Source organism: Pinus tabuliformis, chromosome X, assembly GCF_031772625.1.
Source record: "Pinus tabuliformis cultivar Carrire ecotype Pingquan chromosome X, CPIR1, whole genome shotgun sequence".
NCBI lineage: Eukaryota > Viridiplantae > Streptophyta > Pinopsida > Pinales > Pinaceae > Pinus > Pinus tabuliformis.
In genome coordinates this window covers 1456641036-1456668601 of record NC_142308.1, presented here as the reverse complement: position 1 = coordinate 1456668601, position 27566 = coordinate 1456641036, and the positions used below count along the sequence as shown (strand labels likewise).

General features: G+C 39.4%; 1 protein-coding gene across 1 annotated transcript in view; it reads left to right on the top strand.

Moving 5' to 3' along the window:
• LOC149145505 (protein SABRE-like) overlaps positions 1–27566 on the top strand; it is a 366058-nt gene that overhangs the window by 296732 nt on the left and 41760 nt on the right. The window contains 2 exon segments of the mRNA XM_089452896.1: positions 15031–15132; positions 15246–15464. Of these exon segments, the coding sequence (XP_089309022.1) occupies positions 15031–15132; positions 15246–15464 (321 nt within the window).

Below are 27566 nucleotides of genomic sequence, written 5' to 3'. Positions count from 1 at the left end.
ATATGTGTCACTTAAGTAATTGAATTATTTATCCTTAAGAAAATAATCCAATAGTCAACAATACTTTTTAATTATTGTACTTTTCTTAAGTTAAAATTAGGAAAGAATACATAAATCACTAGAAGAGGCAAATAATGTTTTCCACATGCCAAGACACCATGCGATTGTAGAGGACCTTTTGATGCTACTCAAATCAACACTCCCTCCTAGTAAGGATGGGATCCTCCACCACCCCCAACTTATCTCAGTACTTCACAAACTTTCCATTCACTAGAGGCTTTGTGAGAACATTTGCCACCTGCGCGTCTAAGGCCTCCTAAAATGTGGAAGGCTCAGACTCGTTGATGCTAGTGTACAGTGCCAAATAATTGGAATATCTGGTTGGCGGTTTGTTCTACTTGAAAGTGCTGTTAGAAGCCTACACACACTCCTCAACTTCTCTCATTGTTTGTTCGATCCATCTCGGCATGCTAGTAAACTCGATGGAATATCTAACTCATCCTTCGAATTTGCTCGCTGTGTCCTTGCTGGTGCTGATGGTCCTTTCTTAGCCTTAGGAGCTTCTTGCTCCTTCTCCTCTACCACTACTGGTTCTCGCTCATGAGATCTCTTGAGGCTTCTATCATCGTCAAATTTAATATCTTGAATCAAGATCAACTTTCATTGTCTTGGAATGTAAACTCGGTAGGCCTTCGAGACCTCACTGTAGCCAACAAACATGCCCCTCTTGTTGAAATAAGTAACTAGGTCTGGTCATCATACTCTCTCTTGTACTATTGATCTGATGTATTTGTTGTAAAAGAGAAAGACAATTATTATTGTCATTTTGTAAAGCATGGGGTTTCATGCTTAAAGTCAATTTGTTTTAGGTCAAAGCACCCATTGTGTGCTTCTAGGGTTTGTCATAGAGGTAAGGAGTCAAAAGAGTCATTGTCATATGTAATAGACCCCATTGAGCATATTGTATCAAGGCAAAAAAGTCTATTTGAGTGAAAAATTGTGTCAAAAGTCCCTCCAAGACCAAGTTGGCCTGCAAGAGAACAAGTCAGCCTCATGAAGGGTAACTTGACCTCCTAAGAAGCCTATTTATAAGAAGAACTCAACCTCATTTGAAAGATCATCCAAGAAAGTTCGATCTCAAGGATTAGAGCAAGAAAAAGGGCAAAGGACATGTCAAGGACTAGAAGACAACAAAAATCGAAGTATTTATGTCAATCTCTCTCACACGTGCAAAGGGGAAACTAGGGTTTTTGCAACATCAAGGATGAAATTTCAAATCTCCAAGGAAGGCTGAAATCTGTGACCAAAGAGCAAGACACATCATCTAAGGAAGAAGAAGCAATCCAATGAAAGAAGAAAGAAGGTCAAAACTAGCCTCTCTCTCCTACACGTGCGAAGTTGTAGCTACTGCAAGAGGGCCCAAAAATTGCAAACCTGTAGTGAAGGCCAAAAATCATTGCTGGTGTAGAAGTTGCTGGAAGGTGAAAGTTTGTTGCTAGAAGCTGTGTAAGCAAAGCTCATCAAGAAGGAAGGTTGACCTGGTCTTGGAGGTGTCTCTATCTTGGGTCTTGTTGATGGTGCTGGACCTGCCAACATTAAGGGGATCTCTCCAATATGAAGTCCCAACTAGACCTCAGACCGTTTGGTGTAGGAGTGCCATTCGGTATGATGGCCTGATTGCCATTGTCTTAAAGGTTTGCCTTAGCTCTTGCTTGTTAACACATGAGAGTGGTCTTCTTTGTCTTCAAACAACGAGGTTCATGTGCCTAGTGAGTGCTTAGTGTTACTTGTGTCAAAGCTTTTTCACTGCAAAGGGAAAGGGTGGAAGTGAGTCTCAGGTTGAAAGGGAATATTCCCAACTCTACTAGAGACACACAACACAACAGGACATCTGCAGCTTCCGGCGGAGTAGTCCACATGGATGTAATAGTCACAAACACAAGGTGAACAGATAACACGTACAACACCCTGCATAATAGTCCACACGAGTGCGACAGGCGTTATAACAAGTTTACAAGAATGAATTTGTCGAGTGTCCAATGGGATAGCCCACACGGGCGAGACAACATTAACAACTGATACAACACATTTCCAATAGCATATGTACTAAAACAACTGAAATACTTCAACTATCTTAATACAGGTTAAAGAAACATGCATTACAAGTGTCCAATAAATAGTCTTACAAACGAATACAATACATGTGTGGAAACGTGCTGTCCTGTTAACAGGCTTTTGAATTAAGCGAAAGTTCCAAGACACATCCGTACACCATTACATCACTAAACCTGATAGCGGGGCGTTGGAGCCACTGCTTGCTCCTCAAAGAAAAGATTACAGATTCTCAAGGCTATGTGGGAGTAGCCAAGGTGAAAAGTCCTTTGCATGTTACAAATGAGGGGTATATATAGCCAAGGGTGAAACCGACCCTTGTGATTGTTCAACTTCCGTCATGATTGTTTGACTTACACGACTCTTCAACTTTACATATTGGTCTCTTGGACTTCCACGGCACATTACATTGATTACAACAGTATGCCCCACAGTAGTGATGTGGCCGAGATGACTGATGACATGACTCGACATGACAATGCTAGTATGTTCATGCTGATGGTGGTGTCCATGTCGAGCCGTGGTGTTGCTGAGTGATGAGTGTGCTCTTGGTGTATCATAGCTTCACCTCCACATGGCAAGGCATGCAGAGTCTTCGATGGTGTAGGTGTTCGTTTGATAGTTCATGCATGCACATGTGTCTTCTTCGCTTGCTACTTGGTACGCTTAGTGTGTTTGTCCATTTGCGAGCAAGTCTCCTAGCATGCGCTCCTTGTTCATCCCGTTTGTCATCGCACCATGTGTTATAAAATCAGCTCACAGAAAGATAGAAAATATAGATCAACACCTTAGAAATAAGCCTCTTCGAGGGGGCAACCTCCTTTACATTACACAAATGAACAATTCTTGGATGATACAAATGACAAGACCCCCTTTCTATATATAGGAGTCTAAGGGGTCATAATATAATTAGAGCCGACATAACAATAATAATGTAAGGGCACAATAATAACAATAGTGGGCTTCTATGGGGCACAATAATAACAATATTGGGAAAACATGGGCACAACAATATAATAAGGGGGTTGTACTAATAACAATAAGGGGTTACACTAGTAGTATAGGGACCTAACATATCCCTGTCTTTCAAAAAGTGTTGTCCTCAATGCTTGAGTAGTTCTTGATGCTTCTATATAAATTCTTGTCCTCCCATGTGGAATCTTCAGCGGGTAAGTTCTTCCACTTGATGAGATACTCTGAAATTGATCTATTTTCGTAGCTGTCGATTTCTCGGTTCTGTGACTACTTCAGGTTCCAATATGATTTTTCCTTCCTTGTCAAGTTCTCGCAATACTGTTTAAACTGGGATCTTCTGCAACTTTTGAATGAGTTCCCACTCCTTTGGGCATATGGATATCTGTAAGGCTTGATGTTTGGAGGAACACTTCCTAGAATCAAATGAATAGCATGATCATGATCACAAATAGCTAGGAGTCCTTTGGGAGTCTCAAATACCTTGGAATGATTGTCCAAAACATTTTGGAGATCTAGAGAAATACATGATTTCGATGTGGGATTCTCTAGTGAACATAATTGTGCAATTACACCCCATTGTCCTTTATTTAGAAGCTTTGTCATGCTGTTAGAGTTGGTTATCTTTCTCGATTTCCCTTCGATACCCCTCAATTCAACTTCCTTTCCTTCCCAAAAAAATTCAAGAAAAGTTCTTGAAAATTAAAAGCTATCGTACCCAAAGATTGTAGCCATTGGACTCCTAGTAAAAAATCAACACCACCAATTGGAATGGAAAGCATTGGGCTATTCAATTCATATTCTCCCATGGATAGCTTGATATTATGGCACTTCCTAGAGCAATTAATGGTTCCTCCACTTGCAACCATCACTTAACACTTTGGTGCTGGATATAGGAAGCAATTCAATTCGTTGGCTATCTTACAATGAATAAAATTATGGGTACTACCTGAATCAATCAACACTATCAACACTATCACTTTTTTCTTCTTGATATGTCCTTCTATCTTGATAGTTTGAGGAGTGGTAATTTCTTCCAATGCATTACAAGATATGGTCAGATTCATTTCTTGATGCTGGATGTGATCTTTCACTTCTTGAACATTTTTCTTCTTGATATGTCCTTCTATATTGATAGTTTAAGGAGTGGTAATTCTAGTCAATTCATTACAAGATATGGTCGGATTTATTTCTTCTTTCTCGATGTGATCTTTCACTTCTTGAATCTTTTTCTTCTTGATATGTCCTTTTACCTTGAGAGTTTGAGGAGTGGTAATTCTTTCCAATGCTTTACAAGATATGGTTGGATTCATTTCTTCTTTCTTTGGGGTGGGTTCTTGGTGTATATCCTCTTCTTTTGATGTTTCTAGTGTATTTGCTATCACAATTGTAACAAAGCCCTTTTTCTCTTTTTTCTTCCAATTGTTGTGGTGTAAACCTTGTAGGTTCTGGAAGGCTAGGAGAAAAAACACTCCCATAGTCATAGTCGTGAGTGGTGGGATTCCTTGTTTCCATAATTTCGCTTTCAATTTTTCTTGCCAACCTGAATGCCTTCTCCAATGAATCAGGTTTCCAAGGACGAACCTCGTGTTGAATGTTATCCTTTAAAGACCCTATGAAGACATCAACCATTTTCTTCTCTGGAATATCATTACCTTGTATTCAATTTTTGGAAGTCCTCAATGTGCTCTGCCATTGAACCCTTTTGTTTGAGATTGATCAATTGGCTAAAGAAGGTGTTTCTCTTTGTATCCTCATATTGTGCTATCATTTCCTTCGTGAAAATTGACCATGTGACAAGTGGTTTACGAGAACAAATCCCTTTATACCATAAAAAATGATTTGGTTCTAAATAATTAGATGCAATACATACCTTTTGTAATAGTGGTACACCATGTAGATCAAAATATTTCTCCATCTGTAGTATCCAATTTACTAGATCCTTGCCATCAAACTTCCTCATCTCGTTTTTTCTTGATTTTAGGAGCTCGATCTTGAAACGACTGTAACTCTGTACTTTCAGATCTTTAAGTTTTGAAATTTCGGTCTATAATAGCCCTCTGAGTCCTCTTTCTAACTCCGCAAGTCTGATCGCAATTGGATTCCTTAAGAAAGATTTATTCCCAATCTCCCATGATGACCTAATTATAGACTAGTTCAGTAGAGTGAACTTGTACGACGTGCCACGTCACTGTTTCAACCTTAGGTTTTGAAAATTATACCAAAACAAAATACTGTCCGTCCTCTTTCTGTAACTTCTTGCGAAATTTCAATCTGATACTCAGAGAGAAAGTTATGACGATTTTCCTAAGGTCACCTGTTTATGATGTAATTCGGGAGTATGCAGAAACCCTAAATTCCTCAAATCATATATCCGAAAATATAGCGAGAGAAGATCTGAAATTTGAACCGTGGTTCAGACCGAGTTCTTCTCAAATGGGTTTTTTTTAGGTTCTTAAACTTCGTAGTGAACAAGTTATTGCGAAACTTCCACGATTATGACCTGTTTTAGATGAAATTTTGGAGCTTGCAATATCCCTAACTTCCTCAGATCACATATCCTAAAATATAGCAAGACAAGATCTGAAATTCGGACGTGAGGTTCAGCGCGATTTCATCTCAAATGGGGTTTTTTTTTTTTAGCTTCTAAAACATTGCAGAAAAAAAGTTATAGCGAAAATTCCACGATGACTTGTTTGGGGTAGCGAAACCCTAGAATCCAAAGCTCTAATACAAAATGTTATAAAACTAGCTCACAAAAGGATAGAAAATATAGATCAACGCCTTAGAAATAAGCCTCTTCGAGGGGGCAACCTCCTTTACATTACGTAAATGAACAATTCTTGGATGATACAAATGACAAGACCTCCTTTCTATATATAGGAGTCTAAGGGGTCATAATATAATCAGAGCCGACATAACAATAATAATGTAAGGGCACAATAATAACAATAGTGGGCTTCTATGGGGCACAATAATAACAATATTGGGACGACACGGGCACAACAATATAATAAGGGGGTTGTACTAATAACAATAAGGGGTTACACTAGTAGTATAGGGACCTAACACCATGTCTCATCCATGTACCTATATCTGCTATCAGTGATGACGAGACGACATCAAATCCAGAAATTTCCTAGTCTACCATGATGCATCATCTTTTGTTTTTGAGTGCAGGTGACCGCGAGAGAGGACAAGGCTTTGAAACTACGCAAAGCACATTTTAGGCCGGGATGCGGGCTCCGGGCACTGTCAAGGAAAATTGCGCAGAGGTCACTAGGAGGCTGAGATGGGCAATTCGGATCAGCAGTGACTGTCTGTGGGATCTGGCTCGGCTGAAGTGCAAATTTGCACAAATTTTCCAGGGAGGCAGTGCAGGTAGCATGGAGGACTCCGACAATGAAAATTGCGTAGATTCTTTGTGGAGGCTGGCAGTGGGCTGTGGGAGCTTACTAGCCAAACTATGCAGAGCTGGGAGGTTGGCCTGCAGGACATCCCTTCGCAGTTTCTGGGCTGAGCGGGACGCCAGGTAGTTGGGAGACAACCCATGAAAACTGCATAGTTTTCAAGAGGAGCAACATGCCAACTAATGGGGCAACTGGTTGATAGAATTGTGCAAATTTCGAGGACAGTGCTGTGATAGGTAGCGGGTGCCTGTCCTTCATGTCTGCGCAATTTCTTCAGTTAGCGGAAGCGGGCATGCTCAACAACTTCTTCACAATTTTTCGGAGGAGTGAGGGCCAGGGTCATTGCCCGACCAAACTCTCTGGCTGACCAACTGGAGGCTTGATAGATTTGCTTATGGACAACTCAAATTTAGATCGCTTGCTGAGCAACTTTTGCGCTGTTCTGGGTGACAGTCAGTCGGGTTGATTACAGGATTGTGAAGTGTAGATTATTTGGGAGGTAGCCTAAAACTCTGCACAATTTTGGGCAACAATACATGATCGCTGAGGGCTGACACTGCGCAATTCAGATCAACAAAGGTCTAGTTGTTGGATGGTGGTCCAGTCGACAGAGCGTCAACAAAATGGTTGAGTGTGTGAACTTGTAAACACACACTCAACATGACTTGACGACAAGACATCTCAAACCAACGAGACAACATATGCTCAGTGTGACTGACTGCGGGACTATCAAATGGTGAAAGCGACAAGTGCGACACTTCAGATAGACATTCGGATGACCGCGATGACACTTGCGTGACTGTACTTACAACATCGTGTTGTGAGTGTGATAGATGTTTACATAGCAAACACAGCTCAAACACAACCTTCAACATCACCAGAACGAGGTCGCAAGCATGACATAACAATCAACATGTCGAAGACGACAGTTGATCAAACAAGTGAAAAGGAAGCAAGATATGTAGAAGAAACACATAAAATGACTTTTCGTGTTTGTGCACATGCATGTTACTGAGGATAGGATGATATGATAATGACAAGAAGTCCCGCAAAGTCAATTAAGAGGTGTGTTCTTTACTTACCATACTTACCCTCAAGATGATCATGCATTCGATGAAGTTTGCATGCGGTCCTGATCTTTTGCATTACTTCGCCTTGGGAGGGTTGTCTTTGCAATTTCTACATGTAAGACAGACAGGGCAACTTGGACAACACTGCGCAGTTTTGAGGCACAGGACACTGCTGTGGGATGGGGGTCCTGGGAGGACACTACGCAATTTCTGAGTGTAGTGCAGCCGGACTGCTCTACACATTTCTCGAGAGAAGTGCTGGCTGCCTCACTGCTCTGCGCTTTTTTGGAGAGCAGTGTGCTAGGGTCTTTGCAGGCTGCGGGGTTTCAACAGGCAAGGGAGGTTGGTGTCCTTGCGGGTTGCAGGGTTTCAGCAAGCAAGGATGGTTGGTGTCTCTGCGGGTTGCGGGGTTTCAGCAGGCAAGGGAGGTTAGTGTCTCTGCGCTCTGCGGGGTTTCAACAGGCAAGGGAGGAAGCTTGATGGTTGTAGAAGCAAAGCACACAGTTCAGGGAAGTTGGATGAGGCTAGGTTGCTCGGTAAAATGGCTAAGTGTGAGGTTGGTGAAACATATGTAAACAGTGATAGGACTCAGATGTGATCGCAGACAGACACTTAGTGTCACAACGTAGACCATCCAGAATACATAAGACATACTTTGCTTGATGCAACAACCTTCGTGACAAGAGTGCGTGAAATGAGTATTAAACATGCGTATGTGATGACAACCACTCATACACACACAACTCCCTTGAAGCAAGACCACATTCCTTTACATGACAAACAACAACCCCTATGCCCAAAGATGACACATGCTACATAAAGATGAGGACATGGACAACTCTTAAGATTAAGGAGGGGAGCTTGAAATCATCATCTTACCAACAAGTGACCAAGTATGATCGATCGATAGATCCAAGTTAGGCTCCGAAATTTGCATGCGAGTCAAAATTTTGCAGGGTGGTTGTAGTCACTACAACAGGTCTAAAGGGGCTTGGAATTCATCATTTGAAGATTCTATAAGAAGAGAAGAATTACTTGTGGATTTTCCTCTCTAGGAGAGGTTTTGGCCTTGGCTAGTAGCCTATATCGTGTCCACTGTGTTGTATTGATCTTCATTTGTTTGGTAGTTGTTTGATGATTAGAAAACAATAGTAATCAATACAAGAAGAAGCTAATAATAATAGGAACTACAAGTTGTAGAAAGGAATATCACAAGCAATTACCAAAGTGAAGAGCAATCACACCAAATCTAGCTGCCCTATATTTCTCAACACCTCTCACATAAGGGCTCCAGCTTAGTCCTCTTCTCAATAGGCATATGGACATAAACTGGTCTACCGAATATGCATAAGTGACTCACATATTGTTTCACTCCTGTAAACAATGCTTCAGGAGTCACATACCCCAACACCCTGTGAGGACTCTTGTTTTGCACATACATAGTTGTACTGCATGCCTCTGCCCCAAAAAAAAGGAAACTCCTGATCATAGATCATTGTCATTGCTGCCTCTATGATGGTCCTTTTTTTCTCTCGGCAACCTCATTCTTTTGAGGGTTGTAGGGTACTGTGAGCTCCTTCTTGATTCCTGCCTACTTGCAAAAGTCGAAGGCCTCGTTGGAGGTGTGCTCACCCCCCATTATCTGATCTCAACACCATAATCTTCCTTCTTGTTTGGTTCTCCACAAGAGCCTTGAAGTCATGAAACCGATTGAAGACCTCATCATTGGTCTTCAAGAAGTATATCTAGGTCTTCTTGGAATAATCATCTATGAACGTCGCAAAATATAAGGACCCTGTGATCGACGTCACAAACATAGGACGACATATATCAAAATGCACCAAGTCTAGCACACCGTTGGACTTGGTCTCATTATGAGGAAGAGATCTTTAGTGTAGGTGTCCCATCCTCCTATGCCAAATCTCGCTTTGGTTGTCACTATCATGGATGCGATCCTTCACCGACTTTCCTCTCAATAGATAGAGATCTCTGCCCCTCCTACCGATCACCCACTTCTTGTTGAAATTGCTTCTCTTTGGCCCATCAACCACTTTACCTCCCGTAAAGCTGACCTCCACTCCTCTGTCTTTCATCGCCTAAACTTAAAGGAGATTCTTCTCCAAAGCTAGTACATATAGCACTTCGTTCACCTCCTTGATGCCATTTGTGTCCTGTTACCACAAAATCTAGGAGGGCTTGGAGAGGGAAACCCTACAAGACAATAAGCTAAAATAAGTGCTAACAATGGGGTAAGGCCCAATGTCACCTTAGCCAAAACCCTTAGCTTTTTACGAAATTTCATTGATGGGAGGAGTCCCAGTTGGAAGGAGATCACTTAGAATAGATATGCTAGGTATAAGGCACAAGGTGATCAAGCTAGAGATCATTCGAAAAAGAGACTCTAATAATTGTACAATGCTTCAAAGAAGCAAATCACTCACCAAGAAAAGCCTTAGAAAAGAAAGCTCAAGACCTAGGGTTTTGAGGTTTTTCGATGGTAATAGGTATTCACAAGGTCAAGGCCCAAGGGAAAGGGTTTCTTGCAATGATATTGGCTAACCCAAGGCTCATGAAACCCTCAAGAAGGTCCTCAAGTTGAGGGAGAATAAACTAGGGTTTCCCTCTTAGAGCAACACTTAAGGCAAGAGATTTTGTTGATGAAATTTGAGTGGATGCCCCCTGTGGACCCAATGGTCATGTGGACCTGGGGAAGCGAAATAGTGAATAGGGCTTGTAATGTGTGGAGGGAAACGATAAATATGGAATGTGTAAACAAGACCACGCTACCAAAATTAGGGTTTCCCATGTAGTGCCCTTCCTTAAGTCATAGGCCAATATGGGAGATCCCACAAGACTAGGATTGAAGATTAAACTTTGATTTTAGGTGAGGGAATAAAACCACAGTCAAAAGCAGTGTTATCAGAACCGAACCGGTTCTGGAAAAATTGGCTGGTCCGACCAGTTTGGAGGCAAAATAGGTTTGAATAAGAAATGATCGGTTCAATACTGAACCGAGCTATTTCATTGAACGACCGGTTCAGGACCAGTTTTCTGCAAAAAAAAATTGGCTTTTTTCTTAGTTAGTTGGCACACTTCTTACTCTCCCCCAGGCTAGCCTAATATTCAAGCCTATGGCCCTAGTATTGCTATGCAATTCATGGTAATGTTAAATTCTTAAAGTAAAAGTGACATTTTCCTTAAATTTTTGTTTTTCATCCTTTTACTTAAATTTTTAACATTACCATGAAATTACTGAGTATGTTTGAGAGTGGTTCCAACCTCATTAGATTTCATATGGAGAAAGCAGAATTTTAGATTTCACTCAAAATCAGCAGACGTAACAGTTTTTCAGGATTTCAGGATTGGGGGATTGCAACGTTTCCATTGGATTTTGTCATGTACGAGGGTATGGAGCTAGTATTTAGTAAAAAGCACCAAGCCCTCTATGTACTTTGATGATAGTGACATTGGTTGTCGAACTCCTCTACCATGACTCTACTAAAAATGTACCCATCACTCAAACAAAATCTTGACATGACATGCTATGCTTTTTCTATCTTATTTTAATGCCTAAATGGTTATATTGATGGCGAAGACCCCAATATAGGCAATGATTTTGATGATATGTAGGCATTTGTTGTAGCACGATTTCTTTTGGATGCTAGAGGCCATCTAGAGCCTATTTGTTGATGTATTTTCGGTTCAGAGATGGATTGCACTTGATGCTATTTTGGTTATGTGCGACCTTACATGCTATGTAAATGAAAAATTTTGCATATTTGTATATAGATGGTTTTGGACTCATAGATGCACGTGAATATATATGTTTTTCTTATGAATATTTTATGTGTTTTTGGTAAACCAGTTTTGTTGTTGTTGTTGTTGTTTTTGGTGGTTCTTTGTATCTTTTGTTAATTTGTTCTTTAAATTTCTATTTTTATTTTTCTTCTTAATATGTTTATGTGTTTCTTTGTTGTTTTTTGTTTATTGGTTCTCTTCCGGTTTTTTACCGGTTCTCGGTTGACAAGGTTTTTGGGTTTGATCACCAGTTCGGTTCTGATAACATTGGTCAAAACCCTTCCTTCTTCCAAGTGTTCCAGTAATCCTTGTGAAAGTGCCCAAATGAAAACATGCATAAGCACTCGATTGCACAATGAAAAGCATACCTTTTGGGTTGGATTTCCCACCTTCTATCATGTGCTCTTAACAAATTGGCAAGGAAATATACAACTGATTTAGGTGGTAGGGATAAAGTGGCACATCACTTGGGTACAAGGTTGCTGTCACGGGCTACTGGATGCTAACTGGAAGAAGATGAATAGGAGAAAAGCTCTCCTAGTGGTACGCACTTTTGGTGGGTAACATTTGGCACCATTTGGGACATGAGCTCGCTGTGGAGCGCATGATCCATGTACTTGACCGGGGAGGTCATGAGAACTTCAACAATCTCCTCATACTTTGACCTGTATCTTGCACATCACAATACAACTATTAGAAGCATGTACACGGACATACTTTTATCACCCATGTTTTTCAGCAAATAATAAATCCATAAAAGTAAATCTATCATAAGATGCAATACTAATCTACAATGCAACTTACTCTATCATGAGAAGTTGATACTCCATTTGGAACTTGATATTGCTAGTTTCATCGACTGCATATTTTGCCTTGTCACCAAGCTCCACTGTTACATCTCTGGGTCCCTTGGTCATGCTGGTGAAGAAGTCCCATGATCATGTCATGTGACGAGATTCTCCATTGTCCATGGGCCAGACACCTCTCATGACGGTTGCAAAAAGGAAAGAGACTAGGGAAAAGTTTTTATCAAACTTCTTTTCCATCTGCTCTTTTTGTGCAGTCATTGTTGAGAAGTCTTACCCTTACCCTTCTTTTTGTTAGGACTTACTAGAAAAATGCTCGAACCTATGACAAGCAAAGCATTTAACTTTGCTGTTGTCCTTTTCCTTGCTCTCTGAAGATGCTTCTCCACTTCAAGACAATTTGGCATTCGCTCTGCCCTTTTTCGTTTGTGTTGCAAGAGCAACCGTGTGTTTTGCCTCACCGCCCTCTTGCTGTCCTCCAACCAATGAATTTTCCCAGATCTCCTTTTGGGTGAAATCATTTCTTAGCCTACTCGAATGAGGAAGTCGTTGACGAGCAAGAATCTTGTCCACAAAAGTGGACCACTGCCTTATGCACCCCTTTGGAGCAACTTTGACCAAGCTCTGAATCATGCACAATTTACCCCATAGCTACAAGCTCGTCATGAGCCTACTGAACTCTCTTGAGATAGGAACTCATGGTCTCAGATCTGCACATTTTAATCCTGTTTAATTTTCCTCCAACACCATTTTTCTGTTCTTGTTTTTACTCTGATAAAGGCTAGTTAGAGCTACCCACATCTGTCTACTAGTATCCTTCCCTAATATGTGATATATGATCTCCCTCGTACCATCCTGAATTATGCAACTCATATAATTATGTCATCACAACAAATCTGATAAAATATAACTGTGTAGAAAATAGAGATCAATGAAAGTAAAACTCACAAACCACAATTGACACAAGGTGTAACCTGGGAAATTGTTTCAAGAGAAAACCCAGTTAGAATGTGAGGCCTCTCTACTGTCTTTTTGAATAGAAAATGGTTGCGAGTACAAAGAAGTAAGGCCTGTAGCCCATTGGCTACTACAGTGCACAAATCCTCTCTATAACCAGATCCACAATGTCTTGATGTTGGCTCTATGGATCCGCGTTTTTGATTCAGATACAGATTCCGATCCACTTGGATGCGCGTAGGATTTGCCACGTAAATGAATCCTTCAAACCTAGAAATGTATCCCATGCCACCGAAAAGGATTTTTTGCCAATTACCCCGCCAAATTCCAAACAAATGACATTAGAGGTTTTGGTTTATTTTTTATTTCTTTAGGAATATTTGCCACTTGTTTGAAACCATAAAATGAAAATTCCCTATTTAGATTTTTAGATAGATTTGTTATTAGTAATTTGTAGGCTGTATAGTTTTATAAGTTATTAATTACCTATAGGTTGTATGGCACATGATAATGCTAGTAGGAAAGCTTTGTGTTACGAATATAAATTACCTAAAATAAAATGAATATAAATAATGTAAATAATAAATAATCAAACATTGTTTATGTTAAATAGTCTTTAAGTTAATTGAAAAGGCATGTCTAAAAGACATGCCTAGTCATGAAAGGACACTTGCCTAGGTATATAAGCAGGGCCTCATTGTAACATTTATCACTTGTACATTTATATATATTAATAAATTATTATTACAAATAATCTATTTTTACCTTAAAGTCAACAAGCTATAAGTTTTGTTGCTTCAGTGGTTCAAAGCCATGCCATACAATATAACCATGCGAGTCTTTGAACGTTGTTCGCCGCACAATATGCCATTATGTTCATGTCCTGAATTCATGGAGCAGTTTAGTAAAATTCAAAGAATCATTTCAGCGCTTAGAAAAATCATATGCAGAAGTTAAAACATGTCGAAAGGAAATCGATAATAAGGAAGATGATGAAGATATGAAGATTACTGATTCTAATTCTAATGATAAAAGGGAAGTGAAAATGGCTAATTCTGATAATGGAGAGAAAAATATGAATTCACATAGTAAAAGTGGAGGAACCAATACCAATTATGGTGAAGGGGAAGATATCAAAATTGTTGAGTTGGAGGGAAACAAAGAATCTGACGTTGATAGTGAGAGTGAGGAAGCTTTTCCCATGTTAAACAACACCTCTGCTCCTACTGATGGCACAAACACAACCACCCCTCGTGAAGTTTGATCCTGGGTTGCCTTGCTGATGAGGCCCATCCTCAACTGGTTGTGCTAGTAGGACTTGACGTAATGTCCCCTTGTTAATTGTTTACAAAATATTTGTTGATTGAAGCATTGATATTTTTTTAGCATCTGTTTGGCATTGCCAAAATATTTGTTAAGCTATATATGTACAAGGGCATTTTGATTGCATTGTGAATTTATGCATGTTTTCATATGCCCTATCCTTTTGCATGCATGAAGGATTCAAATTCCTTTTTGTACAAAACTGATGCTGAGTCGGAGCTTGAACCAACTACGTGTGTCAAAATGTGTATTTGCATGCTTACAACTGTCCATTATTTTCAGGATGCTTTGCTGTTTCATAGCTGAAAATGCATGCTCATTGTGTGAGTTTGGACATAGACTATGTTATTTGTATACCTTCTGATTGAATAATGGGAGATTTGACCAGGCAAATATGTAATGTATGATAAAGTGGTGATTATGATTACCTTTTGTTTATTGCCTTATGTTTTGGAAGGAAATTGCACTAGATTGAATAATGGGAGATTTGACAGGGCAAATATGTATGATAAAATGATAATTTTGATTACCTTTTGTTTATTGCCTTATGTTTGGAAAGAAATTGCATTATGTTTCATGCAGGTGGTGATATATCCATTGAGGATATATCTTACTGAAACAATGTACAGGATGATGTGGGAGTATTTTTTCCCTGAAGAGGAACAAGATTCCAAAAAGCCTCAGGTAAGTCTCCAAATTAGAAATTTATTTCTCAGTGCAGTGTAAATATTTGCTAACTTGTATTTAATGATTTAAGATTTTGCTGTTGTGAGCTCATTCTATTTTTTATTGGGTAGGAAGTTTGGAAGGTTTCAACTACAGCTGGCTCAAGGCGTGGGAAGAGAGGGTTATCATCCAGTCATGAACAAGGATCATCCAGTAGTAAAGCTAGGGAAGACAGCTTATCTAGGGGTAGTGCACCTGGAACACCACTGGTTCCGATTGGAGTCAGCTCATCCCATTTACATAGTGATCCAGCTGAACTGAGCTTCCTAATGGCTGCACAGGTTCTTGAGGTGATTTATTCCCTATTACTTTTCCCTTTTGCAGATATGCATACTTCTGAGCATGACTTTGTTGATTGGTAGATAATTACTATTAGATATCATGTTACAAATCAATTCATATACAATTCCATGTGTTGTACTGATTGGTCAAATAATCACCATGTATGCTATAGTTTGTTCATTAGTTGCTTTTAATTCTGAGATATATTTCGATTTCTAACCTTAATAACAACCATCACTAAACATTTTATGACATTACAAAGACGTTTTGGTCCATGGAACACGTTTTCAATATAAACAATTTTTTCTTTCCTTCGTTTCCAAGTTGCATTTCCACATTTTCTTCTTGTTAAATCTGCATTTTTCTTAGCTCATTGAAGTTAAGGCATTTATGACTTGCATCATTATCTGTTTTCTACCCTGCACAAATGCATGCTTCTGAGTATGACTTTGTTTAGTGCTAGAGCATTACTATTTAATATTTTGTATATTATTGTTCCAGTTTACTTATATACATTTCCGTGTATTGTACTAATTCACCATATAATCATTGTACATGGTTTAGTTAGTCATTTATTGTTACCTTCTGCTGTTGGAAAAATTATTTTGTCAGAGCCAATTTTCCTGGGCTGATGCTTTTAATTCTGTTATCTATTTCCAACTTTAAGCTTGATAGGCAACATCACTAAACAATTTAGGGCATTACAAAGACTTTCTGATCCAACAAGCTCGTTTTCAATACAAATTAAATTAACTTTCCTTTCTTTCTGAGTGGATTCCCACTTTTTCTTGTAGGTAGATCTTCATTTTTTCTTAGCTCAATGGGGTCGATGCAATCATGACTTCATCATTAGCTCTACTATATCCTGCACTGAAAGTATGTCTAAATTTTTTTCTTTTAGAAATCAGATTTCCTTCTTAGAGAGAATTAATATTGCAATTTTCATCCATGGCAGACTTATTTTAAATTATTGTGTTTTCCACGAATATTCATTATTGAAATTTCCAAGGGGGGTGCTAAGGTGGGGTTTCAAGGAGAGAAACACTGTGTAGCCTCTGGAGTATAAAAGTGGTCAACTCTTATATTTTGGCTTTTCAGTAAAAATTAATGATAATGTGATCCATTTTAGACCATTTACTGTAATTAACTTGACTGATGACTGATTTTATTCAAAGAAAATTTCAGGGGCTAATATTTGCAATTGGGCTAATTTTCCGTACTTTTTCCAAAAAAAATGATTTTCCAATTTCCATATTTTTTCTAAAAATGGTTTGCCCACATTTTATAGTATAAAATTATTTTACTTTAAAGATGCCAAATTTTAATACAGACAATATAAAACCATTATAAATTTGAATATGTTTTACAAAAATATTGCCAAACATTTTACAATTTGTATACTAGGATTAGGAAGATTCACTAAGGTTTATAAATTTTAGAGACGAACAAAGTGACTCTAAATCATGATTTTTTTAATTATAAAGTTGACTTAGTGGATCTTGACACTGCAAAATCTTGCACCTTAGTGTAAAGCCACACCAAGCAATGAAATTGTGCAACAAGACAAGGGTGTCACAACCAATGTTATTATAACCAAATCAATCATCGAATCAGTCAACCCTGAATTTAGGAACTGGACCGGAATCAGGAAAAGCCAGTCGGCCAACAAATACATAAATATATTAATTTTGAAAAAAAATACATATTAATGTGCATCCATATGAATCCAAACCATTATACACAAATATGCAAAGTTTCTCATTCATATATATATATATATATATATATATATATATATATACACAAAAAATACATCAACAAAGAACCTCCAGATGGGCTCTATCATCCAAAAAATCATGCTACATTAAATACCTACATATCTTCAAAATCATTGTCTATATTGGGATCCTCATTATCAATATCACCCTTGAAACATTAAATAAGATAAAAATAATTTAACAAGTCAAATCGAGATTTTGATGAAGTGATGGGTACCAATGTTTTTAAAACCGGAACCGGTGACCGAACCGGTCCACCTAATGAACTGGTTTACCGACTGGAACCGGTCTAACCGACACTGGTTTAGTCTAAACAAACCGGTTTTAAAAAAATACATTAAATAATTAATTTTTAATGAAACAAAACTATTTTTAAGATGTAAAACCATGATTCCAAGCGAATAGAGACAAAATATGCAAAGTTTGCTCATTTATATACCATGTAAAGGTGAATATATCAAAATGGCACCGAGTGCAATACATATCATCGACAAAATAGCAAAATACATAAGAAATGAGGCTCTAAATGGCCTATAAAGTCCAAAAACAATGCTGCAAGCTATGAGGCCATTGGCCTACTACAAGTCTACAATGTACACATGATCAAACATCAAGTTCATCACCACTACTAGACACAGGATCATCATCAGGAGCTACATAGACATCATCTGGTTTAGAGTCTGAGGATGCCTCAACCTGATCTGCAACCTCAGTATCAATGCCACCAATGACAATAGAAGTGGACCTAATGGAAGCATGAGTTTGTCGACCTGCATGACTAGTGCCTTCCATTGGTTCTTTGCCTTTCCTTGATGCTGCCACTGATCCTGGTTCTGATGTCACCACAAAATCTGCTTCATCCCCCGCTAAAGCCATGTCGATATCAAAATTAGCCTCAAACACAGGTTCTTCAGTCTCCTCCAACCATTCTGATGTTGGATCAATATCATCCAACACAATGGGATCTAGATCAAGAGTTTTGCTCATCATTTGGAGCTCTGATTGCATTTATTGTTTACCCCCAAACCATGAAATCCTGAAAACCATTAAGTCTGCTGAATTGTGAGTGAAATCTAAAATTCTAGTTTCTCCATATGAAATCCAATGAGGTCGAAACCACTCTCAAACATCCTAAGTCATTTCATGGTAATGTTAAAAATTTAAGTAAATTTCCTTTAATTTTCATTTTCATCCTTTTACTTTAAGAATTTAACATTACCATTAATTGCCAACATTGTTAGGGTTGAAACTTGAAACACCCTTAGTTCCCCCCAAAACCCCTAAACCACAGTGAGAAATATGATTTTTTAACTTTACGGTGGGCATGCCTAAAACCGTCCGGTTTAGGACGGAACCGGCCGGTTCCATCCTAAACCGGCCGGTTTTCACCGGTTAGGGCTAAAAACTCGAGAAATGCCCTGTCCAACCGGGTTTTTTGGCCGGTTCAGACCGGCAACCTTGCTAACCGGCCGGTTTGACCGGTAACCGGTTTTTAAAAACGGTTTTGAAAACACTGATGGGTACATCTTAATAGGGTCATGATAGAGCAGTTCAATAATCAATGCCACTAACATCGAGATATATAGAGGGCTTGGTATCTAACTGGCCTTTTCCCATTTTTTGCTGCCTGTTGAATCGGTTTAGGAGTCCAAATGGTTCCACCGGTTTCAATGACATTGTTTATCATTGTTGCCTTAGCAAGTACCTCTCTTTTATTTCAGTGGTGACAACCAGGCACCATAAGGGAGGCTTACTGTTGCTGGAACATAAGCAGGATCCTCATTTTTTGGAACATACCCAGGTTCCTCATTTGCTTACTCTGTAAAGTTTTGTATCAGATTATAAGGTTGGAGTTGCATTGCTGTTATGAACTTTACCAATGGACTGTATATTTTCTAGTGGAAAAATAAATTACTCGTTGCTGATTTGAAGTCACTATAAGTCCTTGCTTGGTGTTTTGTATCTCTGTTTAGAATAAAAACAAAAGAAAAATTTAAAAGCGCACCTACAAACGTATGTTTACAGATTGTTTGACGAAATAACTCAGTGACCAGATTAAGTAAACTCAGGAAATCTTGTGGGAAATTTTGAAATATCCCAAGAGGGTATCTTACAGTGGTATCAAAGCATGGCCTTGGATAGCTGTGTGGTTTGAAGGACATTTTATAACAATAGTTTGATGAATTTGGAAGACCACAAATACATCACCTACAAGAGAAACTATCAAATCAGAGTATGATTTTGACCCACTGTGGGGCTAAATCAAGGTGATATCAAGAAGAAATTTCCAGGACCAGAATCAAAGGGGAAAGTTGAAGGGTTTAGTAAAAAACAATGCTTTTGAATCAGTTGCTGCAAGAAGAATTTCGCAGGAGTCCTTCCAAAATTTGAGATATCCCAAGAGGGTATCTTGCAGTGGTATCAGAACATGGCCTTGGATAGCTGTGTGGTTTGAAGGGCATTTTATAACAATAGTTTGATGACTTCGGAACACCACAAATACATCACCTACAAGAGAGGCTACCAAATCAAAGTATGATTTTGACTAACTATGGAGCTAAATCAAGGTGATATCAAGAAGAAATTTCCAGGACCAGAATCGAAGGGGAAAGTTGAAGGGTTTAATAAAAAAAATTGCCTCTGAATCAATTGCTGCAAGAAGAATTTCACAGGAGTCCTTAAAAAATTTGAGGAATATAACGGAAATTTCACTGATAGAGCAAATTGGAGCATGGACGACAAAGAAAAAAGAAAGTTGCAGATCTGTAGATGATGAAGATAAAAAAAGAACAATTGCTGAACAAAATCTCAGTGTCAATTTTGTGAGTGCAAGAAAAACATTGACTAAATGTGAGGACTATGCTCAAACCTTCTGGGACAAGTTGCGAGAAGTCATACCCGTTGAAGGTGAAGCTAGCCCAAATTCACTATAGCAGGTTGGTACAAGGGTTCGGGAAGGAAGGAAAGTTAGTGATTGTTGTAGAATGCATGTCATTACATAGCGAAATTTTTGAGTTAGATGATGAGTACAAGGAAAATCATGAGGATGCTTTTGTTTTGACGACAATTGATGATGATCCTTTGTCTGGGATCAATGCTTCCCAAGTTCCCAATTTAGAAGCGTGCAAAGATGATAATACATAGGTAGTTAGTGATGCAAACCTAGATCCATCAGTTGATTTATTTTATGAATTAGATGTTGCTCATAAGCATACCTGTGCCCATAGCTTGGAAAGCCAATTGAAGATGAGTGAAGACAAGATTATGGAAGCCACAAGGCATTATGATGATACACAAACAATGGTGGTAGATTATTGTTGAAGTGTAGCAACACATGACAGTTTGGGAGGAGAGCCTTCACATGCAGATTTTCAGAATCTCAGAAAGACATTGGTAGAGATGAAATCTAACTACCTACACCTCCTTTCAAACAGAGATCACCTATTCTTGCCTGTTGAAATATACAATGATGTGCTAGTAGGGAAAAAGGAGGAAGTTTATAGGCTTACACATGAACTTGAGACTACCCAGGAGTCTCTGAAGAGCAACCAGATGGCCCTTCAAATCAGAATTGCAGATCGAATAATTTTGTATAGAGTTGAGTTATGTACATTTTTCTATGGAAACCTTCACACAAGAGGATGTTAGGGGCACTTATGATTTGATAGATGAGCCTCCTATGATATCTGAACACGAGGAGCACCTAGATGAACAGGAGCGAGTAGAGGGGTATGTCCTAAAGGTTTATGATTATGCATCCATGGGTTGTGGAGACAATTATATTTCGGACGACGATACATCCATTTGGGATCCAGGTTCAGTTGTCACGAGTGGAGTGGATATTGGAGACCTGGGTTGGCATTGGGATCTAGATGGGTTTTCACATCATATACCAGATATATATCATGGCTATGGCACGAACAAGGTGGTTGATCCAATGACCGAGCACACACATCACTTCACATTTCCATTAGAGTTTCGGTCGGCGCTAGTGGCGAGTTGGTTTGACATGGAGATGCATATTCCTGGAGATGGCCTAGCAAGTTGGTCCGCATGCTCTGGTAGGGGTTATTCGGATGGGATAACATTGGTATGGCACTAGGCAAGGCCTTGTGTGAAGACGATGTTCTTCTCTTGATGTACTGGACACAAAGACCATCGAGGATTAGCGCAATAGTAACACCCACACTGGCATGTGAGGAGATTTATGTTAGTTTTTGTAGCATCGGATGTGCTCTAGCCTTGAAATTTTGTGGAGTGGCTAGAATACATGAAATCTCCAAAACTTAGAAATTGTTTATGGAAATTCTACCTAGAAATGATTAATTATATTATTAACCAATTTTTAAATATTTCTTAAGTCTAAACTTAGGGAATATGGTTAATTAATTAGAATTAATTAACTCAAGGTGAGAATCATCTAGAAACTCACACGGATCGATCCACAGATGATTCTAGCCATTGATTAAGTTTTAATCTTGGTCATTGGTGCTCTAACAATGGTATAAGAGGAAGCTAAGTTGCACGAAACGCCGAAATGTTTCGGATTTTCCGAAACGGGTACGTTTAGAGACGTCATGTCCCAAAAATGGAAACGTCGGCCGAAACGTTAGTCGAAATGTCATATATGTATATATACATAAAAATAAGTGAATAACACATTATCTTGCAAGAAAAAAGGGATTAAGACCCATAGATAACAATTTAGAAGGAAAAATAAGTCTATATTAACTCTCACAGATGATGACATGATGGTCAAGTTTTGGCAGAGTTTCGACCAAGTTTCGGAGTTTCAGGTATGGGTACAGCCCAAAACGCTAGGTTCCTAGAAGTTTAGTGCAACATAAAGAGGAAGTCAATGTGGTGATGGAAAAATCATCCATTGCAGATTTTCAGTTCCCAGACAGTTCAATTTTCTCAGTAGTAGTGGCTCAGCAGAGAAGATAAAGCCAAAGGGTGAGTAATAGGTGGAAGAGGAGGGCAACAACATTTTGGGAGGAACATTTCCAGTTCCCGTAAGAGGCAAAGGAAGGAAGGCTGAAATTTCCAGAGGGCCAACGTAAGCTCTGCGCAGAGGGTGATATAGGGAACTCAACGTAGAGGCTAGGGAGGCAGTTTTAGAGGGAGAGAATAACTGTGGGATGAGAGAAAATTCTCACAATATTTTTGCCAGTATTTTCCTCAGATTAGATTGCTAGTTGAGCATCTAAATTATTGTACTCAGAATTGTTGCTGAAGATTGATAATAAAACCCTCATCTGCTGCATTGGTTTTCCCAAGTTGGGTTTTTCCGGGGACAATTGTCCAAAACTAATTGTGTCAAAATTATTGTGTATGCTAGAATTTCTCAGTTTCCAGTATTTTGTTTTCCACAATATTTTTATGGTGAAAATTGCAATTGTGATTTTATTCGTTGTTTGCCGTAGCAAATAAAGTGCATATTTAAATTTTTAGTTAGAAGAATAATTCCAACAACTGCAATCAATAAAATTTCACACTTTACCACTGAGATTTATCAGGGTGGATTAGGAGGGGTGATCCACACCACAATGGATTCACGAGGGTAGTAATGAGTACATTGGCACATACAGGATACCAGTCGGTACATGGTGGCACAATAGCAAGCAACAATGCCTAGTGGTGTACAAGGATATGCCACAGTGTACTATGGTTTGCAAAGGAGTGTGGTGATACATGGCACGTAGTGATGTATGGTGTTGCACAACGAGGTCTTGGAGTATTGTCTCTGAAAAGATTTCTTGATAGGGACATCAAGGACACCATTGTGTTTAGCTTACTCAAGATTAATGAGGGGACAGGTGAGCATCTCTTTATTATACGCTTAGGGATTCACACACCTATCTCTCTTCTGTATTTCTTACAATCACAGAGGATTTGGTTGTTGTCCTTTGATTCTTTCATCATGAGTAGAGAGACACGAGAGTCTCTCCTACGACAATTGGATGAGACATAGAGCATCATGGATAAGAGAGAGACTTTCTCGTTGAGGCGTATGATCAGTATGCGAGATGATAAATATAGGCTTAGGGATGGAGTGATCTACTTTAGAGCTAACATATGTTTCACCCTTGGGTTCACACTTAGAGAGAAGACCTTGAGGGAGCTACATGATACACTTTTCGACAAGATGTTCTGGGGCATTAAATGAGCATGAGGTATAGTGGATGGGGCTTCAGGCAGTATTGGGGTGCATCATCTGGATGTGAGACAACAAATTTATTCGTGTGATTTTGCAGGAGTGGAGCAGTTTAGCATGCACCACGCTGATTATCAATACGTGGTTTCCATCTGTTGATTGCATAGTTCTGACAGTTATCAGTACTATGCAGCAGTTGGTATAGATTGGGAGCGATGGACTCCCGATTTGGATGTCGAATCCTGGAATCCATTTGGTCGACAAATCACTCCGCTTCTCGATGAGTACGGTTTTGATAGCGAGTGATATAGTTGATTTTAGGGTTGACACGTGGAGGGTCCTTGAGGCCTTCAGATTTCCATGTGGCGATGCAGATTTCCCTGTGGCGATGCAGATTTCCCTGTCGTTTCTCAGGATTGACTCTAGTTATAGACTCGCAAGAAGGACTCAGTATAAGCACGATGGGAAGTCAGTTATGACCAAAGTGGCACAACGTTAACATAACAATTTCTTCTTGAGATTAGCATTGGGCCTTGGCATTACAGGACTTGGCAGTTCAACCACCCTTAGGGATAGGTTGGTTTTTACTAGTGTTTCAAAAACTGGCCGGTTTGAACCGGTAACCAGTCAAACTGGACGGTTCATTTGCTGACTGGGTCAAACCGAAAAAAAAATTGGGTTAAACCCACCTCTTGGCAAAAAAATCACATAAACCAGTGCTAACCGGCCGATTTAGGACGAAACTGGCCGATTCATGGTCAAACTAGCCGGTTCCATCCTAAACCAGCCAGTTCACTGCCAAGGCCTCGAAGGACCCACACAATGTAGTTTAGGAAGGTTCCAAGGTGTTTTGGAGGGAAAATACGGTTGTTTCCCTCCAAAACACCCTCTCTAGAGTCCAAGCCTTTAGAAGGAGCTCACCCCCCTCATTTGCCTCATACATCTCATTTGGAGTTTTTGTGAGTTTGATTGGGAGCTTGGAGAGTGTTGAGTTTTTGTTGGAGTAGTGGGACAACAAAGAGTTTGAGCTAAGTAGTAGTCATCATTCCTACAAAAGCCAAGGATACTGCATGGGCTCATTGTGATATGATTGATGGAAAAATGATTTGCAAATATTGCCAAAAATCTATTGGAGGGGGTATTAACAGGTTCAAGCAACACTTGGCTGGGATAGGAGGCCATGTAAAGCCATGTTGAGCACCAAATGAAGTAATAGGGCATATTAGGGCAAAATACCTTCAGAAGTTTGAGACTCAAGTCACTAAACCAATAGAGAAGTTTGTGACTCAAGCAGTTGCGAAGTTTGGGAGTCGAGACTCAACCAAGTTTGATCATGATGACTCATGACAAGTTTCAAGTGATAATGCTGATCACTATTATCATATATGTAGACTTGTAGTAGGCTAGTGGCCCCATAGTTTGTGGGCTTTGCTTTTGCACTCTAGAGGCCATTTAGAGCCTCATTAATTATATATTTTGTTGTTGATGTGTATTGCACTTGGTGCCATTTTGATATATTCACCTTTACATGGTATATATATGAAAAAACTTCGCATATTTTGTGTCTATTGGTTTGGAATCATGTTTTTATATCATACAAATAGTTTTTTCATTAAATATTAATTATTTAATGTATTTTTTTAAAGACCGATTCATTTAGACTTGACCAGTGTCGGTTTGACCAGTTTCGGTTTGAAACTTGGTTTATTAGGTGGACCAGTCCAGTTACTGGTTCCCATTTTTAAAACTATGGTTTTTACAGGGGAAGGTAACTTTGATCTTCCATTAGACTTTAGTTTGGCGGAGAATGTTTCACTTCTCAGTGATTCATTGATCGTATCAGAGGAGGAGGTCATGGTTAGTTCATGTGGACAAGGACCCTTTTCAACAAGAGTTGGATTGTACTTTCATGAGTTCACTCTTGAGGTACATGGGATTGGTTTTCCAATAGAGCAATTTCTCGAGGAGTTGATCGGAAATTTGCATTATCAAGATGCTCTAGTTATTGGAAGTATGCGAAGGGCCTTTGGTGTCTATGCCTTCACTTGAGGAAGCGACGACATTTGATGATATTGCTCGAGGAAAAACAATTTTGGGGAGGGGACACTATAATTTCCCTAATTTTTAGATTGCCTTGTGGTGAGATTAAGAGGGATTTAGGGCTTATGTCAGCTAGGTGACCGAAGCAGGATTATATTATTGGTGGGCCTGGAGGGTTTTGAGGATTTTATGGGGGCACACTGGGATCGCTTGGCAGTTTTGATCAACAAGATCAGTGCTGCACAGTTCGATCTTGGTTCCGTTGGTTCCGCTGTATTTCAACAATTTTTGTAAAACGGATTTATTAACAGGCATATTCTAATTAATTACACTTAAAGTTTGTTTTGGGGTGATTACTTGGAGAAACACCTTAGTTTAATAGCTCGTTGGAATCAGGGTGAAATGTTCTACAGGGTAAGATGGTGAAAAGGGGCTTTGGGTCGCTGGTGTGATCATGGAGGCAAATTAAGCATTTTTCGGGGTTAAAAGTTGATTTAATTAGTTAATTAAAGTAACTTTATTAAATAAAGAAAGGAAAAGTGCTTTTATTATTTAATTGGAGGGAAAAGGTAAAAATGGTGGCAAAAGAGCCAAGTGAGTTATAAATAAGGGAAATGAGGGGGTTGCTCCTTATTCTTGCTTTTGCTCACGTGAAAATTAGAATTCTAGAGAACTCTTGAGAAAGAGTCTAGGGTTTTTGGAAACCATTCCAACATTGTGTTTCAAAGTGAACTGAGCTTGAATGTAATGGGCTATTTAATACTTCAAATGGGAATTTTCTTCCAAATTCAAGGCCTTGAGCTCGTAATCGTGTTTCCTCGCTAGGTAGGAGGAGCTATTAGGTGTTTCCAGGCCCTAAGGGGAAGTAACATTTCCTCAATCCATCGATAGGTGTTAGTGAATAATAATGATGGTACGGAGGGGAGAAGACTTTGTGGCCAAGTCCCATGTCAAAGGGACCAACATGATGGGGATTCACATCATGAGTGTGTAGATGTGAGGAGGGAGCAATCGTGGATGCATGAGTTACCAACTCTGTTATGCTCTTAACCTGCAAAATGATACCCAAATACAGAATATGCGAAGAAAAGATACCGTGAACACAGAATAGCAATGATTTTATTATTCAGAGAGTAATGTTCACTTGCCTCTTCGAGGGGGCAACCTCCAATAGAGCAGAGCTCGATTACAAAATAAGACACGATGATCCTCGCAGGGAGTCTCTATCCTTTATATATGACTCATACATGCAATACCACGGACCAATACCGTGGGTTTTATTAATACCATCTATCTAATACTACGGCCCATTTGCAACTAACTGTGGTTCCGTCATTAATTGCGGATTAACCACTTACAATTATTAATATGGGCTTTATTGACTCTTGACTATGACATGATCCCATTACATAAATAAGGGGGTTAGGGTGGGACCCTAACATGCCCTCCCCCTTAAGACTAACCTTGTCCTCAGGCTGAAGCTGCGGAAACTGCTGAAGAATAGTGGCTGGTTCCCAAGTTGCATCTTCCGGAGGGGTGTCTTTCCATTTGACGAGGACTTCCTTAATCATGCGGCCGCGCAGTTGCTTGTCTTGTGTGTCTAGGACCTGTTCAGGTTGAAGCCAGATGGACCCTTCTTCGTCCAATTCAGGTAGACTGGTCTGAATTCTGCAATTGTTCCCAATCACTTTCTTGAGGCATGAGAGATGGAAAACTAGATGGATTTTTGCAGTAGGTGGCAAGGCCAACTTGTAAGCCACTTCTCCAATGCGCTGAAGTACTTGATATGGTCCGTAGAATTTGGGAGATAGTTTCTGGCACCCCTTGTCTTTGAGTGATGTTTGCTTATATGGTTGTAGCCGTAAAAAGACCTGATCCCTTTCTTGAAATTGGCGCTTGGAGTGATGCTGGTCTACTTGTTGCTTCATGCGGTTCTGAGCTTGATGAAGATTCTCTCGAAGATGGGTGAGCATGGTTGCGCGGTGTTGTAGGAGTTGATCCACTGCTTGTACTTTTGAGCACCCCTTGAGATACGAAGTCGGTGAAGGCGAGAGTTGACCATATACTGCTTCATAGGGAGTCATTTTGGTGGTGGCATGATAGTTGGTGTTATACCACCATTCAGCCAGAGGTAA